Source organism: Heterocephalus glaber, unplaced genomic scaffold (assembly GCF_053883595.1).
Source record: "Heterocephalus glaber isolate CG9 unplaced genomic scaffold, H.glaber_assembly_v1.0 deba00000621, whole genome shotgun sequence".
NCBI lineage: Eukaryota > Metazoa > Chordata > Mammalia > Rodentia > Bathyergidae > Heterocephalus > Heterocephalus glaber.
In genome coordinates, this window is record NW_028258153.1 from 11,820,261 (window position 1) to 11,842,667 (window position 22,407).

General features: G+C 35.9%; 1 protein-coding gene across 11 annotated transcripts in view; it reads right to left on the reverse strand.

Moving 5' to 3' along the window:
• Spag16 (sperm associated antigen 16) overlaps positions 1-21,049 on the reverse strand; it is a 773,985-nt gene extending 752,936 nt beyond the window's left edge. For 7 of the 11 annotated variants that reach the window (XM_021263471.2, XM_087206159.1, XM_021263470.2 and 4 more), the window contains exons 1-3: positions 20,803-21,014; positions 7,252-7,298; positions 5,734-5,829 (exon numbers count right to left, since the gene is read on the reverse strand). In XM_021263471.2, the coding sequence (XP_021119130.1) occupies positions 5,734-5,829; positions 7,252-7,298; positions 20,803-20,929 (270 nt within the window). In that variant the 5' untranslated portion in view covers positions 20,930-21,014. The other 4 variants (XR_002397077.2, XM_021263469.2, XM_087206154.1 and 1 more) reach the window with 3 other exon arrangements.
• Between the last annotated feature and the right edge of the window lie 1,358 nt (positions 21,050-22,407).

Sequence of the window (22,407 nt, forward strand, 5' to 3'; positions counted from 1 at the left end):
CCCTCCCTTTTGGAATGGAAATGTTTGCCCTGCGCCATTGTATGTCAGTAATACTAACTTTCTTTTTTATTTTTACAGGGGTTCACAGCAGTTTGCCTTGAATTATAGAAGAGAGGTTGGACTTGGACTTTTCGGCAAGGCTGGTACGATTAGGACTTTGACAACATATAGAAATACACAAAATGTATTTTGCATACAGAGATGCATGTGAGTTTTGGGAGGTCACAGATGGAATGCTATAATTTAAATTGAGATTGCCTCCTAAAATCTCATGTACTCAGAGGCAAGGATTCAAGAAGGTGACTGAAATATAGTCATCAGTGGGTTCACATGGTGGTGAGTTGAGTAGCTGAGTGTGCTGCTGGAAAGTGAGGTCTGGCAGGAAGAGGAATCACCAAGGGCTGTGACTTGGACTTAACAGATATCTACAGAGTTTTTCATCCAACAATATCAGAATACACATTTATCTCAGCAGAACATAGCACTTTTGCCAAAATAGACCACATCTTAGGTCATAAAACATGTTTAAATAAATATGAAAGAATCAAAATAACACCATGCATACTATGAAGTCATAAAATAGTGACACTAGAAATCAACAGCCAAAAAAGCACAGAAATTACACAAACATATGGAGATTTAAAAACGCATTACTGAATAAACAATGGATCACAAAGGAAATCAGGGAAGAAATTAAAAAGTTCCTAGAATCTAATGATAATTGAAGCCCAACATAGCAAAACTTATGGGACACAAAGAAAATAGTTCTAAGGGAAAGGTTTATAGCAGTGAATGTACATATAAAAAGAATAGAGTGATGCCAAATAAATAACCTAATGATGCATCGAGCAATCCAAACCAATAATTAACAGAAGGAAAGAAATTAAAAAGATCAGAGTGGAAATTAATGAAATTAAGACTAAAAAAAATACCAAGGATCAATGACTCAAAGAGTTAGTTCATTGAAAGGGTAAACAATACTGATAAACCCTTAGACAGACTTACCAAAAGAAAGAAAAAAATGCACACAATGCAATTAGAAATGAAAAAGATGAAATCACAACAAACACCACCAAAATTAAGAACACGTAAAAAACTATTGCAAAACCTTATATTCCAATAAATTGGGTAACACAGAAATACCTAAACACATGTGAATTACAAAATTTGAACCAAGAAGGTATAAAAACCATGAGTAACATGCAATGCAATAGAGACAATAATGAAAATCCTACCAAGAAAATCTGAGGACCTAACAGAATCACCACAGAATTCTACCAGAACTTCAGTGAAGATCTCATACCCATATACCACAAACTTTTCCATTAAATTGAAAAAGAAAGAATGTTGAGGGCCATTCTACATAAATTTGGGGGGGATCATTTTATAATTTAAGTATGACTATAGCTAAGGCCCAACGTCACCTTGCCTGCAAGCCAGCTATGGTATGTGGAAACATAGTTCTGTTTTGTCTCTGGTCACAAGTTTAGGCCTCAATGGTTGTGTGATACTGTGACTCTCAAGGGCAAGTGTACATCAGCTGAAGACATCCTGGTTCTTTGAGAACCAAGTAGCAGAGAAAGGTTTCACCTGGGGGAAGGGCAACTTCTTTATTAGCCTACTATTTTGTCCCACCTATTATTGTAAGAATGGTCTCCTAATGCCTTCATCAGCATAAGATTCTCATCAACATAGGATTACCACTGCCTCCAAAGTCACCTGATACTTCCTCCAATTATTGTGTGTACCCAATAAATAATGGCTAGCTTGGAGTGTCTTAGTCTTTGCCCACTCTAAGGCATTGACCTCCCAGCCCCCTATGTACTTTGAAATTACACAAGTCTCTATTGTCTTTTTTTCTTTAGCCCTCTCCATTCCCCTTTCTAGGCAGTTGGAAGACTAATTGCCCTCCGAAAAAGGAATACTGCTGAAACCATTCCTGGAACTTATCATTACCCTGATACTAAAACTGGACAAAGACTTAACCAAATAAAGAAAACTAGAGGCAAGTCTCCTTAATGAACATACATGCAAAGTTCCTCAACAAGATACCATAAACTAAATGCAACAAATCATTAAAAGATTATACATCATGACCATGTTTGGCCTCTTCCCAGAGATGTAAGGCTGGTTTAACATAGATAAATCAATAAGCCTAATACATCCTATAAACAGAAGCAAAAACAAAAATCATATAATCATCTCAACAAATGTAGAAAAACCTTTGACAAAATCCAACATCCATTTATAATAAATAAAAAGGGACCTTTTCGGAATGTGATAAAAGTCATTAACAACAAACCCACAGCTAATTTCATACTGAATGCAAAAACCGAAAGCATTTCTTCTAAAATCAGGAACAAGACAAGAGTATCTACTCTCACCACTTCTTTTCAGTAGAGTACTCAAACTTTTAGCTAGAACAGTCAGATAAGAGCAATAAATAAAAGGAATATAGATAGGAAAGGAAGAAATCAAAGTATTATTTGCAGATGACATGACTCTTTATATAAAAGACCTAAAAAAAAACTCCACAAAAAGACTTAGAACTAATAAATTCAGCAAAGTAGTAGGATTCAAAATCAATACACAAACATCAATAGTATTCCTGTACACCAACAATGACTCCATAGAGAAAGAAATCAGGAAAAGAGTCCCATTCAAAATAGTTTCAAAAAAGGAATTCATTTAACCATGGAGCCAAAAGATCTCTATAATGAAAACTCTGATATTCTGGGGGGGAAAAAAACAGATTTAAAAAGGACATCAGAAAATCAAAGACATCATTGTTTTTAGAGAGAAACATTACTGTCAAAATAACCACCTTACCAAAAATAATATCTATATATATTTAGTCCAATCCCAGTCAAAATAATGACAGCTTTCTTCACCAAACTAGAGAAACACAATTCTAAATTTTATACAGAACCAGAAAATATTCAGAATAGCCAAAGAAATCCTGAGCAACAAGAGCAAAGCAGGGGCATCACAAGTCCAGATTTCAAGTTACATAAGAAAGCTAAATTGATGAAAACAGCACACCACTATAGAATAAAAACAGACATGTGAATCAGTGGAACAGATGAAAGGATGCAGAAACAACACCAGGAACATTCAGCCATCTGATCTTTGACAAAAAGGACAAAAACATAAGCTGGAAGAAAGACAGCCTCTTTAACAAATGGTGATGGGAAGACTGGCTATCCACATGCACATGACTGAAGCCAGACCCACATCTCACCATGCACTAAACTAAAATCAAAATAGACTAAAGATCTAAATAAACATTAAAACAGAAACAATTACTCTGCTGAAAGATAAAATAGGTAAAAAACTATTAAAGACACATGAATAGGCCAGGACTTTAGGAAAAAATAACACCAACAAGCAACAAACAAGATTATATCAAATTAAAAAGATTCTATGCAACAAAAGAATCAAACAACAGATTGAAGAGACAACCTACCAGAATGGGAAAAAAAAAAAAATGTTGCCAGCTACTCCTCAGAGAGAGGACTAAGTTTTAGAATACATGAAGAACTCAAAAAATTAGATTCCCCAAACAGAAGGCCCAATGAAAAAAATAATGGGCAATTGAAATGAGTAGACACTTCTCAAAAGAAGTACAAATAACCAAGAGGTATATATAAATGTTCAATACCTTTGGCCATTAGAGAAATGCAAATCAAAACAACTTAAGATTTCATCTTACTCTAAGAATGAATGGCTATTATCTAGAATGCAAACAACAAATGGTTCCAAGGTTGTAAGGAAAAAGGAACCCTTCTGCATTACTGGTGGGAACGTAAACTCCTGTGACCACTGTAGAAGTTACTATTCCATTTGACACAGTGATATCTTTTCTGAATATTTACCCAAAAGAGCCAGAGACATCATATTACAGTGATACATGCATACCCATATTTATAGCAGCATAACAAATTATAACTAAATCTTGGAAGCAACCTATTTGCCCATCACAGATGAATGGATAAAGAATAAATTTGAGTAATTTGTAGGGAAATGGAAGTATCTTGAGTCTATAATGCTATTTGAAATAAATCAAGCAAAGATGATTAAATATTGCATGGTGTCTCTTCTATGAGAAACCCAAAGTATAACTAATTTAAAGAGTAAAATAAAAGACAAATGATAGAAGACAGGGAGCTAGACAGTGGAGATGAGAAGGGGATCTGGAGATGGGAGGGAGGTGAAAAAAAGGTAAACTTTTTTAAAAGATCAAGAATATATATATATATATATATATCCATAATGAATGTATTTATCAAGTATTAGAAACATACTAAAAAAGTTTTAATAAAATTATTCTTATAAATTATTCCATTAAGATATTTAACAGACTAATAAGTCTACATAATAGACTTCACTTTATGTCTACCTAGGAAAATCTATCCATAGGATACATTAGCAAATGCAATTTACCATTAGCTTCCATTTACAATAGAGTGTAATTTACAATAGAATTTCTGGCTTCATGAAATCCTCCTTTTTGAGATTTTTTAATTTTTTTAAATAAATAGATATTTGAAAAAGGAGTTAATGGATTTCTAAACTAAGGAAGTCTGCAAAAAGTATAGAAAGATTGAAACAGTGATACTAAACAGTAAAGTCTCACAAAGTATTTTTCATTGAGGAAGACAAATCTGCAGCTGAATAAAAATTATCTTTTTAATTAATGTTGGCATAAAAATATAAAGTTCTTTTTAAAAGTTTTGTGCTAAAGTGATTAAGTTATGATCGATTTTTAATGTGGTTTTCAACTTTATTGGAAGTGTATTAGCTTTGGCTCATGGTAACAAAATACCTGAGAAAAACAACTTAAAGAAAGTTTTAGTTTGGCTCATGGTTCCAGACTTTTCAGTCCACAGTCAGCTGGCTCTGAGGCAGAAACATCTGGGCATGAAGGTGCTGCCACCTTCATGGCAGGCGGGAGGCAGGGACAGCAAGGATGAAACAGAGAGTAAGGGGCCAGCAATCAAGTGTCATTCCCAAGGGAAACAAAGTGCAGTTCCCATGATCTCCCACCTTCAACCCGGCCCCATCTTGTGCTCCCATAACCTAAATGAAGTCATCAAATTACGACTCAACAAGGGATTAATCAACTGCTAATGTTGGAGCCCTCAGGATCCAATCACCTTCCCAAAGCTCCACCTCGGAACACATCTGACTTTTGGGGGACACTTTAGATCTAAATCATTACAGAATGTTATCAGTCTCGTGTACTTTTAATTGGTATGATAGTCAAAAAGTATGCCCCATCATAATCCTCAATGAAACTAATTCATATGCCTTACAAGAAAGCATCATAATATATTAAGTGGTCCCTGTAAGCTGAATACTTCTATGAAATAAAAGATATAAAATGTTTATAAAATTGTTTGTATAGCTGCATATGATACCAAATTCTGGGCATGAGTGTTGAAGGTTTTTACTTTAATCTGCGGTGAGATTAATCAGGTAGAGTTCTAAGGGGAGGTGTCACTTATCACAAAATAACGCCAGAGTAGCCATGATGTGGAGAATGGCAATCCAAAGAAGAATAAATATGACTGCTCACATTAAGTGAAAGCTTGTGACAAACAGAAGTGAAAAATGCATAGCAGGTAATAGTGTTGAATTTAATAAAGTATTTAAAGTTTAAATAACTTTCAAATTTTCATATAAAAATATTACTGCAAAGCTACAGCCTACAGTAGTGTTCAAAATTCTCACCAAAATTTGAGTATCTGTAATCTGTTCTTGAACAATCTGGATTGCTCTTGCCAGATCCTCTTCACCTTCTGGAATGGTGAAATTATCATCTGGTATCTGGATCACAGAGGAAGAAAGAGTGAGGAGAAAAATAAAAGTTTTAGGCTGTCCTTATCCATAGAGGACATATTCTAAGACATCCTGTAGCTGCCTGAATCTGAAGATAGTACCAAACTCTATACCTATTGTATTTTTCCTCTACATATATACATATGAAGTTTAACTTAAAAACTAGACACAGTAAAAGATTAACAATAAACTTATATAGAACAATTAATAATATAATGCAATAAAAGTTATTAAAATTTATGAATTATTTATCTCTTGAGTTTTCCATTTAATATTTTGGGAGTGTAAATGACCATAAATTCCTAGGTATTAAAACCACAGATAAGGAGAGACTACTGTATTTCATTTCAGAAATAGTATTTTATGACAAAGTAAACCACCAAAATAAACATACTTTCTCTAAGACACCACATCATTCTAAATATCTGTGAAAAATATGGAACAAGTAGACAGCTTTCTTGCTTCACTGTAACTGACCTTCGATGTCCATCCCTATAATTCCAGATTAGTTTATGGGCAACTGCTGTAATCCATATTGACAAATGCAGTCTAACAATTTTACTGAAAAAATGTTAGGCTATCTAAATGTGACCAATCTCTCTCCATCCATGCTTTTCTCCATAATTAATTTTTCACAGCAACAGGAAATCTCTAGTTTATTACAAAATGAAATCATTAAGTGTTAAAATTGAGAGGTAATGCAATGTGATTGTATTAATGATAGCTAACACCTATCACATTCTAATACGCTGAGAACTATTTTCACCCTTTACATTTAAATCAATCTGTAACTGCATTCATTACATATAGTACTATCTCCATTTTACCAAAAGCCTGTCCCTCAGTTTGCCCTGTCACTTGCTTATCCAGGCCACAAGTTGCCAGGGTTGCTTCGACACAGTTTCATTCACAGCTTTTGTCACAGAAAAATGACTTTATCCTCCAAGTCTCAGGAGTAATGATAGGTGTCCTGGGGACAATGAATAAATGGACAGCTTTGAGATAACTATATTTTACAGTAGTACAGTTAAGCTGGAAGAAACCAAAAGGCCCGAGCTCCAAATAGGTAGTGGGACTCTGAGAATCTTTGCCAAGAGCAGAGAGGATGATGGGAAATGCTTCCTGATGAGAGATGGCAGCCTACAGTCTGGATCCTTGAGGTGAGTGAAAAGAAGCTGAATCTGAAGAAAAATTAACAGAAAAACAAAAAAGCCAGATGTGTTATCTAATAAAATACTTAAAGAGAATCTTCCCATCTCATTTTTAACCATGTGATAATACCTAAAATCAGCTAAAAAAGCTAGTGTTCCTGTAGAAAAATGGCTTACATGTTTCAGAAAATAAAACCAACATTTCATAAGAATGACTGCAAAAAATTTACAGATTAAACATCTAAAATTAACAAATTACCTCTTCATATTCATAATCGTCTTCAGATGTTTCAGTTATAGTGACTTCTAAGTATTTTGTCAAGTTTTAATCTCAAAAATATAGAATACACTGTATTAAAATGTATTTGAACTTAAAATATAATATTGGATCTAACTACCTCAGTGGGAAGTTTGTAAATATGTGTAATTTAATTTCCAAAAATATTTGCCTTCATACGCCTTACAAATAAAGATATAGAATAAGATATTTTAATTAGTATTTTTTACACAACCCAAATCCATGAAAGCTACATTTATTTCTGTTGGACTACTATCTAATCATTTCTGGCTTGATGCTAAGAATGCTTATAAAAATATACATAATATAATATAAATGTAAAGAGATGTGAAAAAACAGCAAATTTTAAAATTATCTTCAAGTCATACTAAATGTTTCAGTTCCTACATATATTAATATAACAAGACTTTATTGCTTACTGTGAATGAACAAAAGAAGCATGCAAAATTTAAATATAAGTGAAAAACACATTTACATGTTTCACCAATAAAATTTACTTAAATCTCACTACATCATTTGACTACCATCCTGTCTATGAAGCTGGAATTATTATCATGTAAATATTACAAATCAATATCAAAAGCACAAGGTGCCAGCTAGGATCAAACAGAGTTGGGAGTCAATCCCAGAGGATCAGGCTTTCCTATGTAATACTGCATCTCTTTATTCAGAATGTGGTTTTGTGTTACATAAATACTTAGAAGTGTCTTCCAATTATCTTCACAGAGTTCTCAACCTGTAAATTTATTCTCATTACTCAACTGTCTTGTAAGTAATCACCCTTCATTTTCTGCCTTATCCCTTATCACTTCTGGGAGACACTTAAACCTAGATCAGTTACTAAAAATCCTCAGATACCAGATATCTGCCAAAAAAAAAAAATCAGTGTTTTATGGTCAAGTTTAAGTGTATCTCCCCATAATAAGGTGAAATGTAATTAGGATAAAAAAATAACTGCAAAGATGAAGCAATAACTACACAAAAAAAGTTACACAAATTCAGACTATCCCCTAAGTTTAACTCATCCATATTAAGTACTAGTAGTAGTGAAGTGCCTACTTGTGTTACCTATTGATGCAGACGTTTCCAATAGCATCTGTTTCATTTTCCTGTAATCCCTTGCCAGCAACTTCCCTAGACACATCAAGCTTCTAGTAGCAATCTGTTCAAGGTATTTAATCTTTCATTAACACACAATTTAAAATACTTCCAACATCTCACCAATTACCAGTTTCAAAGCTACTCTGATAACTTTAAAGCATTTCTTATGTTAACACCCCACTCCAGGGATCAAATTCTGTACCTGTTATTACTGCTGATAACCAACTACCCAAAATTTTAGGATTAAAAGAATAAGCAAATACTGCCATCACAATGTGGATGAACCTGGAGGACAGTATGCTAAGTGAAATAAATTAGACTCAGAAAATAAACACTGCATGATCTCACTTATATGTGGAATCTAAATGAAGTCCAACTCACACAAATAGAAGTGGCTACTAGGGGTTGGAGGTTGGAGATATTGGGAAATGCTGGTCAAAGAGACAAACTTTCAGGTATAAGATTAATAAGTTCTGTAGACTTAATGTGATACATGCTGACTACAGTTAATAATAATATGTTGCATACTTGACATTTACAAAGAGAATAGATTTTAAGTATTCTCACCACAAAAAAAACAAAACAAAGATAACAACATGACACAGTACATTAAGTAGCTTGATTGTGACAATAACTTTACAATGAACTAGATATGTGTTTCAAAATATCACACTGCATACCCTGAAAATACACAATTTTATTTATCAAGTAATTTCAATAGAGCTTAAGAAAAGGAAGCAATCACCATTTTTGCCTCACAGTTTCTGTGAGTCAAGAATTCACTGGTCACTTAGTTGAAGATTTTGAGTTGGGGTCTCTCATTAAGTCACAGTCAAGATGACAGCACGGTGGCAGTCATCTGAAGACTGGGCTAAAGCAGCAGGATCCACTTTCAAGATGGCTCACTGAAATTAAACTACGTGTTGGCTGAAGGCCTCAGTTTTTTTTCCCATGTGTCTCTCTCCATAGGCTGCTTGAAACAACTTCAAGATACATTAGCTAGCTACTCTTCATAGTATTCCAAGGGGTTGAAGCCAGAATGTCTTCTACAACCAAGCTTCAGAAATCATCTCTTCCATATCTTATCAGTTACATTAAATCAACATTATTCAGTAGGTAAATTCTATACAGGAGCATGAATGCTAGGAGGCTGGCTGGCTACCATACTACTTTATAGAACTTCAAGAGATTTAAAAGAGGTAATATATGTAAAGAATTTAAAATGATATGTGGCTTATAGGAAATGCCTGACAACTATTTGTTATTACTATTTTCCTGAATCTGAGAGGTCAAAGGGAAGGGAGGGGAATGGAGAAAAAAAGAAGAAACAAGATATATCATGTACTGGTGCAAATGCCCTATGATGAATGTTTTCATTATGTATATCTAAAATATACCAATAAATGTTTTGCTTAAAAAAAGGAGTAAAGAATTACAATGCTGAGGCCAAGGATTCAGCTCAGCTGTTCCGCCGCTTGCCTTGCAAGGGGAAGGACCCGAGTTCGATCCCCGATACAAAAAAAAAAAAAAATTTACAATGTTTACAACTTATTTTCAAGTGGCTTTAGAAAAAAGAAAAAGAATATAGAAGCATACAGAGAAAGTGAGCATAATAATCACTAAACCAAATATGGAAATGTTAACACTTCTAGCTGAAAGGTATATATTTTTCAACTTTTTTGTAGGCTGAAATATTTAAAAATATAATGAATGAATGAGTAAATAAAGAAAAATGGAAAGGGAAGAGTATCTATAGAGAAATCTCGTAGGTCTCCCATGCCATACTTCTCCCATAGGTTAAAGCTAAGATGAACGGGTAAGTTAAAAAGACATTCTAAATTCTCTTCCAGTATTAGATTTATATTTTTCTAAATATTTTCACTTAATGAGATAAAATTTCCTGAAGTTCAGCTAGAGTAAATTAGTCTCTTTCCATAGAGAAGTATATCCCTTCTCAGAGACAGATATGAGAGGGTGATTTTGATAGCAGTCCCTTGTCTTTAAGTCTCCAGAAAAGCAATGTCATCCTTCAGGTTCATACTATAATGACTTTCAAAATGAAGTAAATATTCCAAAATCACCTGGATAGATCTTAATGTTGTAAATAAGGGAAGTACTAATGAGATTCTATGAGCTAGAGATGCCATAGCAGTTTTTTTTTGTATTAAATTCTTTTATTGGTACATTGTACGTATACAGCACAATTACATTTCTCATTGGGAATTGTACCTTTATATAATGCATCTTGGTGCTTATTTCTTCCCCATTCCTAGCCCTCCCTTCAACCCCTCCACCCTTCCCTGTCTACAAAGACTTTATTTCCATTTTTTCCATTTCTCATCATTTTTTTCCTTTCCCTTCTTTCCTTTCCACTGTGCCTCCCACTACCCCTACCCCTTTGGACCTTTTATTCCTATTTTACACTATTGATTATTCATTCTAATAATTGGTACATTTTAGGTATACAATATAATGACATTCATCATTGGAAATTTGCACCTTTACATAGTCTCTCTTGGTTCTTATTTTTCACCCTTGCCCAGCCCTCCCTTCAACCCCTCCAGCCCTATTTACAAAAATTTTGTTCCTATTTTTCCATTTTCTCATATTAATCCCATTCCCTTCTATCCTTTCCCTTAGCCCTCCCACTTCCTTCCCCTTTGCCCCTTTTCTTCCTATTTCACATGACCTATTATACATTTAGTCCTTATTTACACTTTCAGTTTCTCACACCAGAGAAACTATTTGGTATTTACACATCTGTGTCCTATTTATTTCATATAAGAGTATTGCCTCAATGTGCATCCACTTAGCTATAAATGTCTCTAATTTCTCATTTTTTATGGATGAGTAGTACTCCATTTTATAAAAAATACCACATTTTCTTTATCCAGTCTCCAGTTGATGGGCATTTGGGCTGTTTCCAAGTTTTAGCTATTACAAACTGTGTTGCTATGAACATGGCTGCACATATATCACTGTGGTATGACTCTTTTAATTCTTTGGGGAAGATACCCAGCAGTGGAATAGCGGGGTCAAATGGGATTTCCAGTCCTAGTTCTTTGAGGTATCTCCATACTGATTTCCTCAGTGCTTGCACCAGTCTACACTCCCACCAGCAGTGGAGCAGGGTTCCTCTTTCCCCACAACCCCACCAGCATTGGTTATTGGTTGATTTCATGATAGCAGCCATTCTTTCTGGAGTGAAGTGGAATCTCAGCATTGTTTTCATTTGCATCTCTCGAATGACCAGTGATGTTGAACATTTTTTCATGTATTTATTTGTTATTTCTACTTCTTTGTCTGAGAAATGTCTGTTCATTTCAGATGCCCATTTTTGGATTGGGTCTTTAAATTTGGGAGGTCTGATCTTTTTAAGTTCTTTATAGATTCCAGATAGTAGACCTTTGTCTGAGGAAGAGTAGGTGAAGATTTTTTCCCACATTGTGGATTGTCTCTTCACACTGCTGGTAGTTTCTCTTGCTGTGCAGAAGCTTTTTAATAAGAGATCCCATTTGTTGATTGTTTGTGCTAGTTCACAGGCAGCTGAGGTTTTGTTCATAAAATCTTTTCCTACACCAATGTCTTCAAGGGTTCTACCTAACCTCTGTTCCAACTGGTTCAGAGTTTCTATTTTAATATTTAGATCTTTAATCCATTTTGATTTTAGTTTAGTGCATGGTGAGAGATATAGGTCTAGTTTTAATCTTTGGCAAGTTGAAGCCCAATTTTTCCAGCACCATTTATTAAAGAGGCTATCTTTCTTCCAGTGAGGGTGTTTGGCTCCTTTGTCAAAGATGAGATGGCTGAGTGTGTCTGGTGTTGTTTCTGCATCTTCTAATCTGTTCCACTGGTCCTCAAGCCTGTTTCTTTGCCAGTACCATGCTGTTTTCATCACGGGAGCTTTGTAGTATAGTTTCAGGTTGGGGATTGTGATACCCCCTGCCATGTCTCTGTTACCTAGAATTGCTTTTGCTATTCTGGGTCTCTTCTTGTTCCAAATGAATTTTTGGATTTTTTTCTCGAGGTCTATGAAGTATGCTGCTGGGATCTCAATTGGAATTGCATTAAATCTATATAGCAGTTTTGGAAGTATGGCCATTTTCACTATATTAATCCTTCCTACCCAGGAGCAGGGGATGTCTGTCCATTTTCTGATATCATCTTCAATCTCTCTTTTCAGAGTGCTATAATTTTCAGAGAAGAGGTCTTTGATTTCTTTCATTAGGATGATTCCTAGGTATTTCAGTTGTTTGGATGCTACTGTGAAAGGAATTATTTGCCCTATTTCTCTCTCAGTGAGTCTGTCATTCATGTAGAGGAAAGCTATTGATTTTTGTGTGTTGACCTTGTAACCAGCTACTTGACTGAATTTGGTTATTCAGTCTAGAAGACTTTTGGTGGAGTTCTTGGGGTCTTCTATATAGAGTATCATGTCATCTGCAAATAATGACAATTTGACTTCTTCATTACCTATCTTTATTCCTTTTATTTCTTTCTCTTGTCTAATTGCTGTGACTAATGTTTCCAGAACTATATTGAACAAGAGTGGTGATAGTGGACATCCTTGTCTTGTTCCTGATTTGAGTGTGAAGGATTTCAGTTTGTGACCATTTAGTATGATATTGGCTGTTGGTTTTTCATAGATGGCTTCTATCAGTTTGAGGTAGAGACCATCTATTCCAATTTTTTGTAGGGTTTTTATCATAAATGCATGTTGGATTTTGTCAAATGCTTTTTCTGCATCTATGGAGATAATCATATGGTTTTTGTCCTTGGCTCTATTGATACAGTGTATTACATTAATTGATTTTCATATATTGAACCATCCCTGCATCCCTGGGATGAATCCCACTTGATCAGGGTGTATGATCTTCTTGATGATCTTCTGCATTCTGTTTCCCAGTATCTTATTAAGGATTTGTGCATCTATGTTCATTAGTGAGATTGGCCTATAGTTCTCTTTTTCAGTTGGGTCTTTCTCTGCTTTGGGGATCAAGGTGATGCTTGCTTCTAGGAATGAATTTGGGAGTATTGCTTCCCTTTCAATTTCATTGAAGAGTTTAAACAGTAGTAGCAGCAGTTCCTCTCTAAATGTCTTGTAGAATTCAGCAGTGAAGCCATCAGGGCCCGGGCTTTTCTTAGTTGATAAGTTTTTAATTACATTTTCAATTTCATTGGTTGATACTGGGTTGTTCAGAATTTTTAGGTCTTCTTCATTCAACTTTGGTAATTCATATGTATCTAGGAATCTGTCCATTTCTTCTGTGTTGTCCATCTTATTGGCGTATAGGTTCTGGAAGTAGGTATTGATGATCATCTGGATTTCTGCTGGGTCTGTTGTAGTTTCACCCTTTTCATTCCTAATTGCATGGATTTGGGCCTTTTCTTTCCTTTTTCCATAGCAGTTTGTTAAACAGCAATATCGAGAAGAAAAAGTGATTTGTCTTCAAAACACTTAAAATATCAAAAAAAACTTTTTACTCCTACCAAGTATTTTGGGCAACAGCTTTTAATTATGCATCATATATTGTTCCCCCAAAAATCAATAAAGATTATGAGGAAAATCAACTACCATTTTATAAAGTATGGAAGTATTTTCTCATAGATAATATTTCTTTTTACAACAACTCTGTGAAATTAAAAGGCATCAATGGTCATCTCTAAACTAAAAATGAAGAAGCCTAATAAGAGAAATTAAGAGATTTTCCCTAGGTCACAAAGCTATGAGTGACCAAGACAAATTTCTCCTGCATAAACACATGAATTTTCTACTATATCACACTGGGCCTATAGTGACACAATAGAAATGTGCAATTTTTATCAATATCCTAGGTCAGTGATGGTGACCTATACACATGCCACGACGTGCAGTTTGTTGTCACTGAAAGCTCAAAAAGGTTCACCCTCACTGTCCTAGGTAATGTCCTAGGTATTTTCTTTCCAAACTCTCAAGAGGTATGTAACCAACAGCTAAATCAAATCACTTAGCTCAATTTCAAGACCAGAAGGGAAAACTCTAAAAAAACCCTAAAAGATTAATCCAAAGATTAACTTAACCAAAGTCAAGAGATTAATGAGACAAAAGGTCACGTAGAGGACAAACTACACAAAATGAGAAGAGATATCCTCTCTGATTGATATTTTTACATATCTACAATATGATTTGTACAGGAAATCTTTCCAGAAGCAACTCAGCTTATATATCATGTTCTAATGTTACTGAAGAAATAAATGTATTTGGCATGTATGTTTGTATGCATCCATCAATCTGGCTAGCTAATGACATGGACAAATGCACGAACAAATCCTAAAGTACTTCTGTGGCAGTTGACAAATATATGTGACATACGAAATATAAAAACAAACGACTCTAAAAGGAGAAAGGGAAACAATAGAACTAAGGTAAAGATAAAGATGAAGCATATGCCATAGGTTTCATAAACTTTTTTAACCATAAACCACAGATTTGACTCCAAGCTTCCTAACAGTCAGGATAAAGAGACAATGGTAATCACAGGCCAACTCAGTATCCACCCAGTGAAAATAGATGAGTTTCATGCAAAACATTCTCTGACTTCAAAGCCTCAGAGAAATTATACTTTGGGTCTTCATAAGGAAAACACCCTGTCCTGTACAGATATTAATCCCTTTGGCCTTTGGGGAAGCTTGAAAGACAGAGTAAAGCAGGTTCTGATTGTTCACTATGTGTGAAAAGTTTGGAAAGCAGGTCTCTGGACAGCAATCTTGCCAGAGCAGAAAAGAGCAATTCACTAAAAAAGAAAAAAAATTAGTGTGTGTGGCCGGGACGGGGCGGGGGGGGGGGGGTCTTGATAAATAAAACCCTTTACTATGGTTCTACTCTTACAGAGCAACTTTCTCATCTATAATTTAATCTCTTAGATAATCCTACAGTTCAGGAAACATCTATACAATTAAGCTAGTCAGTTTTGTTGCAGTTATTTTTTTCACTGGAAAAATAAGCTAGTGTTCTGGCTCAAAATCAGTTTCATAATATCCACCTCGCTCCATGCCCTTACAAAACTCCCATCCCACTGTCTGCCTAGTATTTCTTCTAAGAACATATTTGAACTCCAGTTTCAAAATTCATTTTTATTTTCCACATTGTCTGTTGCCCTCAGATCTGATTCCTGCCTTTCTGTCTGCTTGACCTCAACTGTGCCTAGTTTTCTAGTCTGTTTTTGCTCAGGGTACTTTTTGTAACTCCCCTTTCTTTCCTGCCCTGAAATCACAACCCACATCACCACCTGTCTCCAGGCAAAATTCTATATCCAAGAGACACAAGCTAGATACAGACCAAGGCTCACATGCCACCACATCTGCACCTATTACAGAAGGAATTTAGGAAGACTTATGAGTTTGCATAGTAAAAATCATTCACTGGCACTTGCCAGTTGTTTCTGCACTAGCAGTTCCTGCACCAGATTCTGACACTGCAAATCATATCAGAAAATAAGCCAATGTAACACCGCAACTGCCAGAGAGCCCTAAAGCTATCATGGTATTGCAAAAGACACAACTCAGACCACATGCCTAGGAGAAGCATTTCAGGTGGACTAATAGAGCAGGGCTGACAATTAGTATGAGGGGTTCACAAACAATGTTCTCCAAATTAACCAGAGCCAGAAAGCCATGCATAATCTTAAGATTCAAGCAACAAAGTTCCTCACACACTACTCTCTTCTGCTGCTGAACTTACAGGTAATGATCATAGCCACCACAACCATCTTTATAAAGAACTAGAGTGAAACATAATTATATTTTACTTGATTTCTCAGTTATTTTAGACAAAATCACTTTTCTCATTTTTGCCAACATTTCAGAGCCAATGCACACAGAGGCAATCTACAATCTAGCTTGGTGCCTCCATCATCAACACTGTAGTTACTAAAGTGGAAAAGTACTATAAATAACAAACATCAAGTCATTTTCCCCTTTTTTCTGCAAGCCATTATAAACAAAACAAGTTAACTGAATAATACACGAAAGATGGCAAACAACGGGCATGCTTACTGTCACTTTCCATGTCGCTATTTGCTTCCTATAGTCTTTACCGCTCAGTCTCCATGAGGTTTCAGAATTCTTATTAACACCACATAGCAGGGAGTCACTAGCAATTCAACAGAATTGCCAAGAGTGGAAATGTACTGGCCATTTTTGTCCCAGATAGCTATCACATCTCTTCTACCATAGAAGCCGAAAATAACTTTCTTTCAACATATAAGACCATAGTTCTCACTATGGATGATGGTGTATGTCTTTTCCAACTTCCAAGCCAGGAGATTCAAAGACATGGGCTTTACATATTATACTTCTACCTAAAAATGGGAAGAGTAAAAGTCAAAGTGTTTAACTACAGGCTTTTTACTCCAACTACAGCTCTCAGACCAGAAGCCCACAGTATTAATAGTCTTGTTAGCAAGGCAGAATTGTATCAAAAGCTTCATTTAAAGATCCAGGGGAGGGGCCAGGAATTTAGCTCAGTGGTTCCGCTGCCTGCCTCAGAAGTGCAAGGTCCTGAGTTCAATCCTCAGTACCAAAAAAAAAATTACTATAAAGATCCAGGGGAGATTCACATGCATACTAAAGTTTGTCTAGACTAGAAAACAGAATAAAACACAATTTTTCTTACTAAATAGACTTTGACTTTCATACATATAATATTCAGTATTATGGATTTAGTAACATGACTTTTGGTCTACATTCTATATTCAGATTATCTATCCTTTTTATTTGAATGCACGTAGGATATATATAACTTAATATCTGAGCACCCATGAACAAAGTAAATTTTCCAATGATAATAAGAAATATATCATTTGAGTAAATGAGTATTAAGGACTTTATAAATATCTTTTCATTTAATAGTATAAACATTTCAGAGAAGTATCTTTTTTTTTTTTGGTACTGGGAATCGAACTCTGGATCTCATGCTTGCGAGGCAGGCAGTGGAGAAGTATCATTTTATAACAAAAGGAAATGAGGTTATCTAAGGAAATGATTCATGCAAAAGAATAAGAAGGCAAATAGAGAAATCTATATACCCAGCTTTCTAATTATCTTCACTTACTACAACGTTTATTTTTACCAAAAATTAAAGATAATAAATAACAAAAAAATAAAAAGCAAAAATGGTAAAAGTTCCATTTTAATTAAAAGCTATCAGTGAATATTACTATTTCAGTGGAAGACTGGCTGGTGATTTCACTTCAGAAGACAAACATGAATCTTAGATGTGGCATCAGTCTAATATTAGCCCCTATTTCAGAGTGTGGAATCCTTAATTTTGCAGCTGAAAATTTAACAACTGCAATCAATAGTTGATTTGGGGACTGCCTCCAGAGTTGATTAGCATCATGAGAAACTCCTACTGGGGACAGGGGTGACTTTTCTAGTGGCCAGCAAATTTATAGTCACAGAATAAAAAGCCAAATTCTTAGTGTTAGAATGTATAGAAAGATGAAATGCTCAAAAGTTAATTAGAGAAGCAGAGAATCAGAGTAAAGGGTAACTAAAACAATACTTTCAGGCCTCCACGTTCCACTTACTCTTCCTTGAACAAATAATAAAATCAATTAACCTTTAGCATTCTCAATGTAAATTCATCCTAGCCTGAATCTACCAGTTGGAAACGGACACTCCCAGAATTCCACAGTCGGGGGCAGCCCCCTAACCATTACTACAATTGAAAATCTAAACTAAGTTGTGTTGATTTCTTGTAGAGGATTCATTCACAAAACACAGTCAACCAAGTTCTGGAGATATCTACTTGGCCCCCACATATCTCAAAGTCAAACTCTAGCCTTAAATTTTTCAATGCTGCAAATAGTTTCCCAATGAAGAGCTTTACAGAGGATTCATGTACTCCATTGCTAAATTTATTAAAATTCTGGTGGTAAATAAGAACTATGTCATGTATATTTTGTATCTGATGTTGTAGACATTTAAAAGATGAAAGCAATAATACTGTAAAGTTGCTCAGAAGAGAAATAAATGCCACTGTTATAGGTAGGGCATTACAGGGAGGGATTCTGCAATGTTGCCAGGGTAGGAATTCTCCCCCTGAACACATTCTCTGAGCTGTTATGAAGAAAGTGAAGTATATATTAATGAATACATTCCGACCCACCCTCATGTTAGGCTCTGTCTAGGTATGCAGATTGGGTCATGTTAGTCCTTTCATGTTCTTTAGGTTTGAATGAGCACAGGAAAGGAGTGAGCAGTTTCCTGAAAAATTCAAGTTAACCTCTTTCAAAGCTTTGTACAATATTGACAGCCCATTGTCTAGTGCACTAGGAACATCTGCTCAACCATAAATAAGGTAAGTCAGGGCCAAATGCAGATTAAAAGTGATTAAGTACATATACGAAGTAGAGAACATCTGACTTCTTATTCATTTCCGCATATTATAACTCTTATTTATACACTGAAGTAGCTCAATTCAATTACCTGAGAACTAAAGACTTTAAACCCAAGAAAGTCTCACTTCGGCAACTACCATAATTGCCTTAAGAAACAATGTCAAATAACATTATACAATCAACTCTTAATTATGCATGTGAAGAGAGCCCAGGGATACAAGGATAATTGGCGTTCACAAGTAATCCTTGACTAAAGCTTTTCCCTGAACATTGAATATAGCAAAACTGAATGCTTAAATGTTTAACTTTGCTATCCCCTGACTACCTTTCAATTGAAAAACAAAATAGTAATCAGTCAACCAAACAGAGATGGAAGAAAAACAAAGGGGCTAGATGATTCACAAAATGTGTAATAAAATACTGGAAAATCAAAATTGCTTATGTCTGTTAAAGTGAATATTTGCAAAGTCTTTGTAAATTGCTAAACGTTGGCAGCTGTGACTCTATGACCTCCCTGCAAATTTAGGAAATTTGATTTTCATTTTTAAAAGTTTCATTAAAAAAAAAGTTTCATTATATTGGTAATATGTCATATATTCCACAAAGAAATTTGCAAAAAGTTATTGCATTGTGTTTCATATTAACAACTAAACTATGTTTACAGAAATCATTTTAATACATACAAAATTGCCAAGATCCTTGGTTACCATTCACTAGCAAGGACACTGGACAACATTATGCTTGATGATGATAAATGAATCATTTTTTAACTTAAAAAGGAATATTACCAGAAAAGACAGCTGTTAGAGCTATGAAGAGTATAAAACCTCATTTATGATACTAAAGTACACATATATTTCAATTAAAATGATTTCAAACTATTCAAACGTATTCCTGTAAAAATCATTTTGCATTCATTAAAATACTACACGTTTTCTGTAATCTTTTCATTACATTGTTTATGACTTCCTAAAGCATGGATGCATAGCAAACCTGAGTTGAGACAAAAATAAGGGAGATTGAGGCCTGGCATAGTGGTGCATGCCGTAATCCCAGCACTTGTGAAGCTGAGGCAGGAGAATCTCTAGGAGTTCAAAACCAGCCTGGGCTACATAGTGAGGTCAAGCCACCCTTAATCACAAAGCAAGACTCTGTCTAAAAAAACAAACAAACTAAACAAAATAAGGGATGTTGCTGAGTTTGTCTGATATCTTTAGGAATAAAATAGATAACCATCTCACCTTTCTACCAAGAATTTTTCTCACAAGTACTCCCCATCTCTCCGGTATCATTAATCTACATACCTACAGGAGGGGTGCTCAAGCTTTACAAAGAAATAGTGAACCTAAATATCCACACATGGTTATTCAATTTGTCTAGTACTTCTATTAGTAACTGCTCATCACCATTTTCTTCCTATTATCTCAGAGACTTCTCAGTTCATCAGGTCATCACTTAGTGGCACAAGAAAACAAAAAGCAATTATTATTGTCATTATTAAATAACTAATACTGAAACTACTCAGGGAGATGATGGGTCTGAGATAAAATGTTCCATCACTGGACAACTGAGTCATCTACAGGATTCCAAGTAGAGTAGTCTTGAGTCTCAGCTCATTAAAGCCTAGTGGCAGAAGTCTTGCCTAGGGTCCTAACATTCCCCAGTTGAATTTAGAGCAAAGGTATTCTGAAAACTTGAAGATTTCGGAAAACCATTACGTGAAAGGAGGGTCGACTCAACCGCTTGTGCTGCTTTAGCAAGAAAATCAACCCTCCAAACAAAAATGTTTTGAGTGGTTACCAAGTACAAGGTCTTGGAAAGTCTCCCAATTCTTCTAAGAGAAACGGGGGAAATCCTAAAAGGAGAAATCCACTAGGTGGCAACCCAGGGGGCGGTAAAGACGTCACCGTGGGTCCCAGGAGCACAGTGGCCCCGGTCTCCAACGGCGCCCCCAGAGGGAAGCGTTCGCCTTCGCCCGACTACATCCCGGCCTCTGGGCCCTGAAGGCCACGCCACTCAGGAAGGATACGCTCCAGGTAGTAGGCGCCCTCTGCCGCCTCTGCGTCCTCCGTGTCACCGGCGGCGGCCAACCCCGTGCCCAAAGCTTCCTCAAGGACCCTCAGAGGAGAGTTGGACTGGCTTTGCGGGGCAGCCATATCCGCCACTCCAGAGGCCGCTCCAAGCCGGCCCTCTGCTGTTCCTAAGGGCAACGGCGTCCAGCACGCCTCCCGACAGCCTCACGTAGATCTCGCGAGATTCCAGGACTCCCTCACCCCGCCCCTGACCTGGACACTTCAGGGCTCCTCCAGGCCCTCCGAGCTTCCTTGGTTACCAAGGCAACGTCGTTGCCTAGTTACCTGGAGAGCAAGCACAGGAAACGGTTTCTGGAGTGGACAAGATGCCAATTCAGTGGGCTTGGATTACATCTTCTTACCTTAGCAGATTGGTTTTCTTTCTCTTTGACCCTAGTATTTCTTTCTCATTTCATTTTCTTCCCTACGTTGTCTTTCTTTGGTTCTAACATGCCCAAATTGTAGTTGTTTATAGAACCGCAATCCTTCCCAAGGTAAACTAGAAAAGAGAAAGATAGTGCTTGGAGAAAATAATTAATAATAATAATAACAACAATAATGGGGAGGAAGTGTCCCACAGTCATAATTGAGAGACTGACCCGGGAGAGCTACCAGATACTCCTCAGATACTTAGCAATGAAAGTGGTCACATTAATCAGTTTCTTTGCTATCTTTAATGGACATTTATATGGACATCTGTTTTGACTTTGGTTTCATGTTTTGGGATTTGGAATGGTATTTGGAACATTGTTTTTTGCAAGGTAAAGCCACTAGCATAAAATCCAGAGCTAAAATCCAGCATATAATATATAACACATATTTGCCCTATCATGTGCAGGCCTATTTCTCTGACCGAATCTTCTTCAGGTTTATATAATGTATGTATCTGAAGCATCTTCAAGACCCTTTCCCTTGCAGGCCCCTTTTTATTGTACTCTTCTTGGTGAATGGAGGATGCTAAACATAGATTCTAATAAAAGTTCCTGTTTATTACCAAAAATAGTGGGAACTTCCTAAGGAAGTGATTGAGAACCTGGGTGGTGGAGCTAAAGAGGCCACATTCAGAGCCTGGTGCCAACACTTCCTAGCTATAAAATCTTAGACCAAATTCTTAATACCTTAAAATGAGGATAATAATACAGTAGTGCCTATCTCAGTGTTGCAAGGAGTAACACCATAAAGCATTAAGAACTTACTAGGCATGTAGTAGCACTAATAAATGTTGGCTATTTCTATTAAATTTAATTGATTTTATTGGTTTTTTCAGAACACTCCAATATCACAATTACACATAATATTTGGAGAGTTCATATGTAGAAGTCATTCTTTACTCACCTTTCTTTGTCCTCAACTTCTTACATCAAAGCTACTCTGGTTGTAGGGGGCTAAAAATACAGGAAAGGAATTCTGTTACTGAGGAATCCACTGCTCTCATAGAAAGTCTGCTCTGCTCTTTGTTTCAGGGGAACTCATCCCTCAAGGGTATTTCCTGTAAACCTAGGCCTGAAAAATGATCTGAGTAAGGAGTGGTCAGGACAGTAAATTTTGGACATACCTCACAA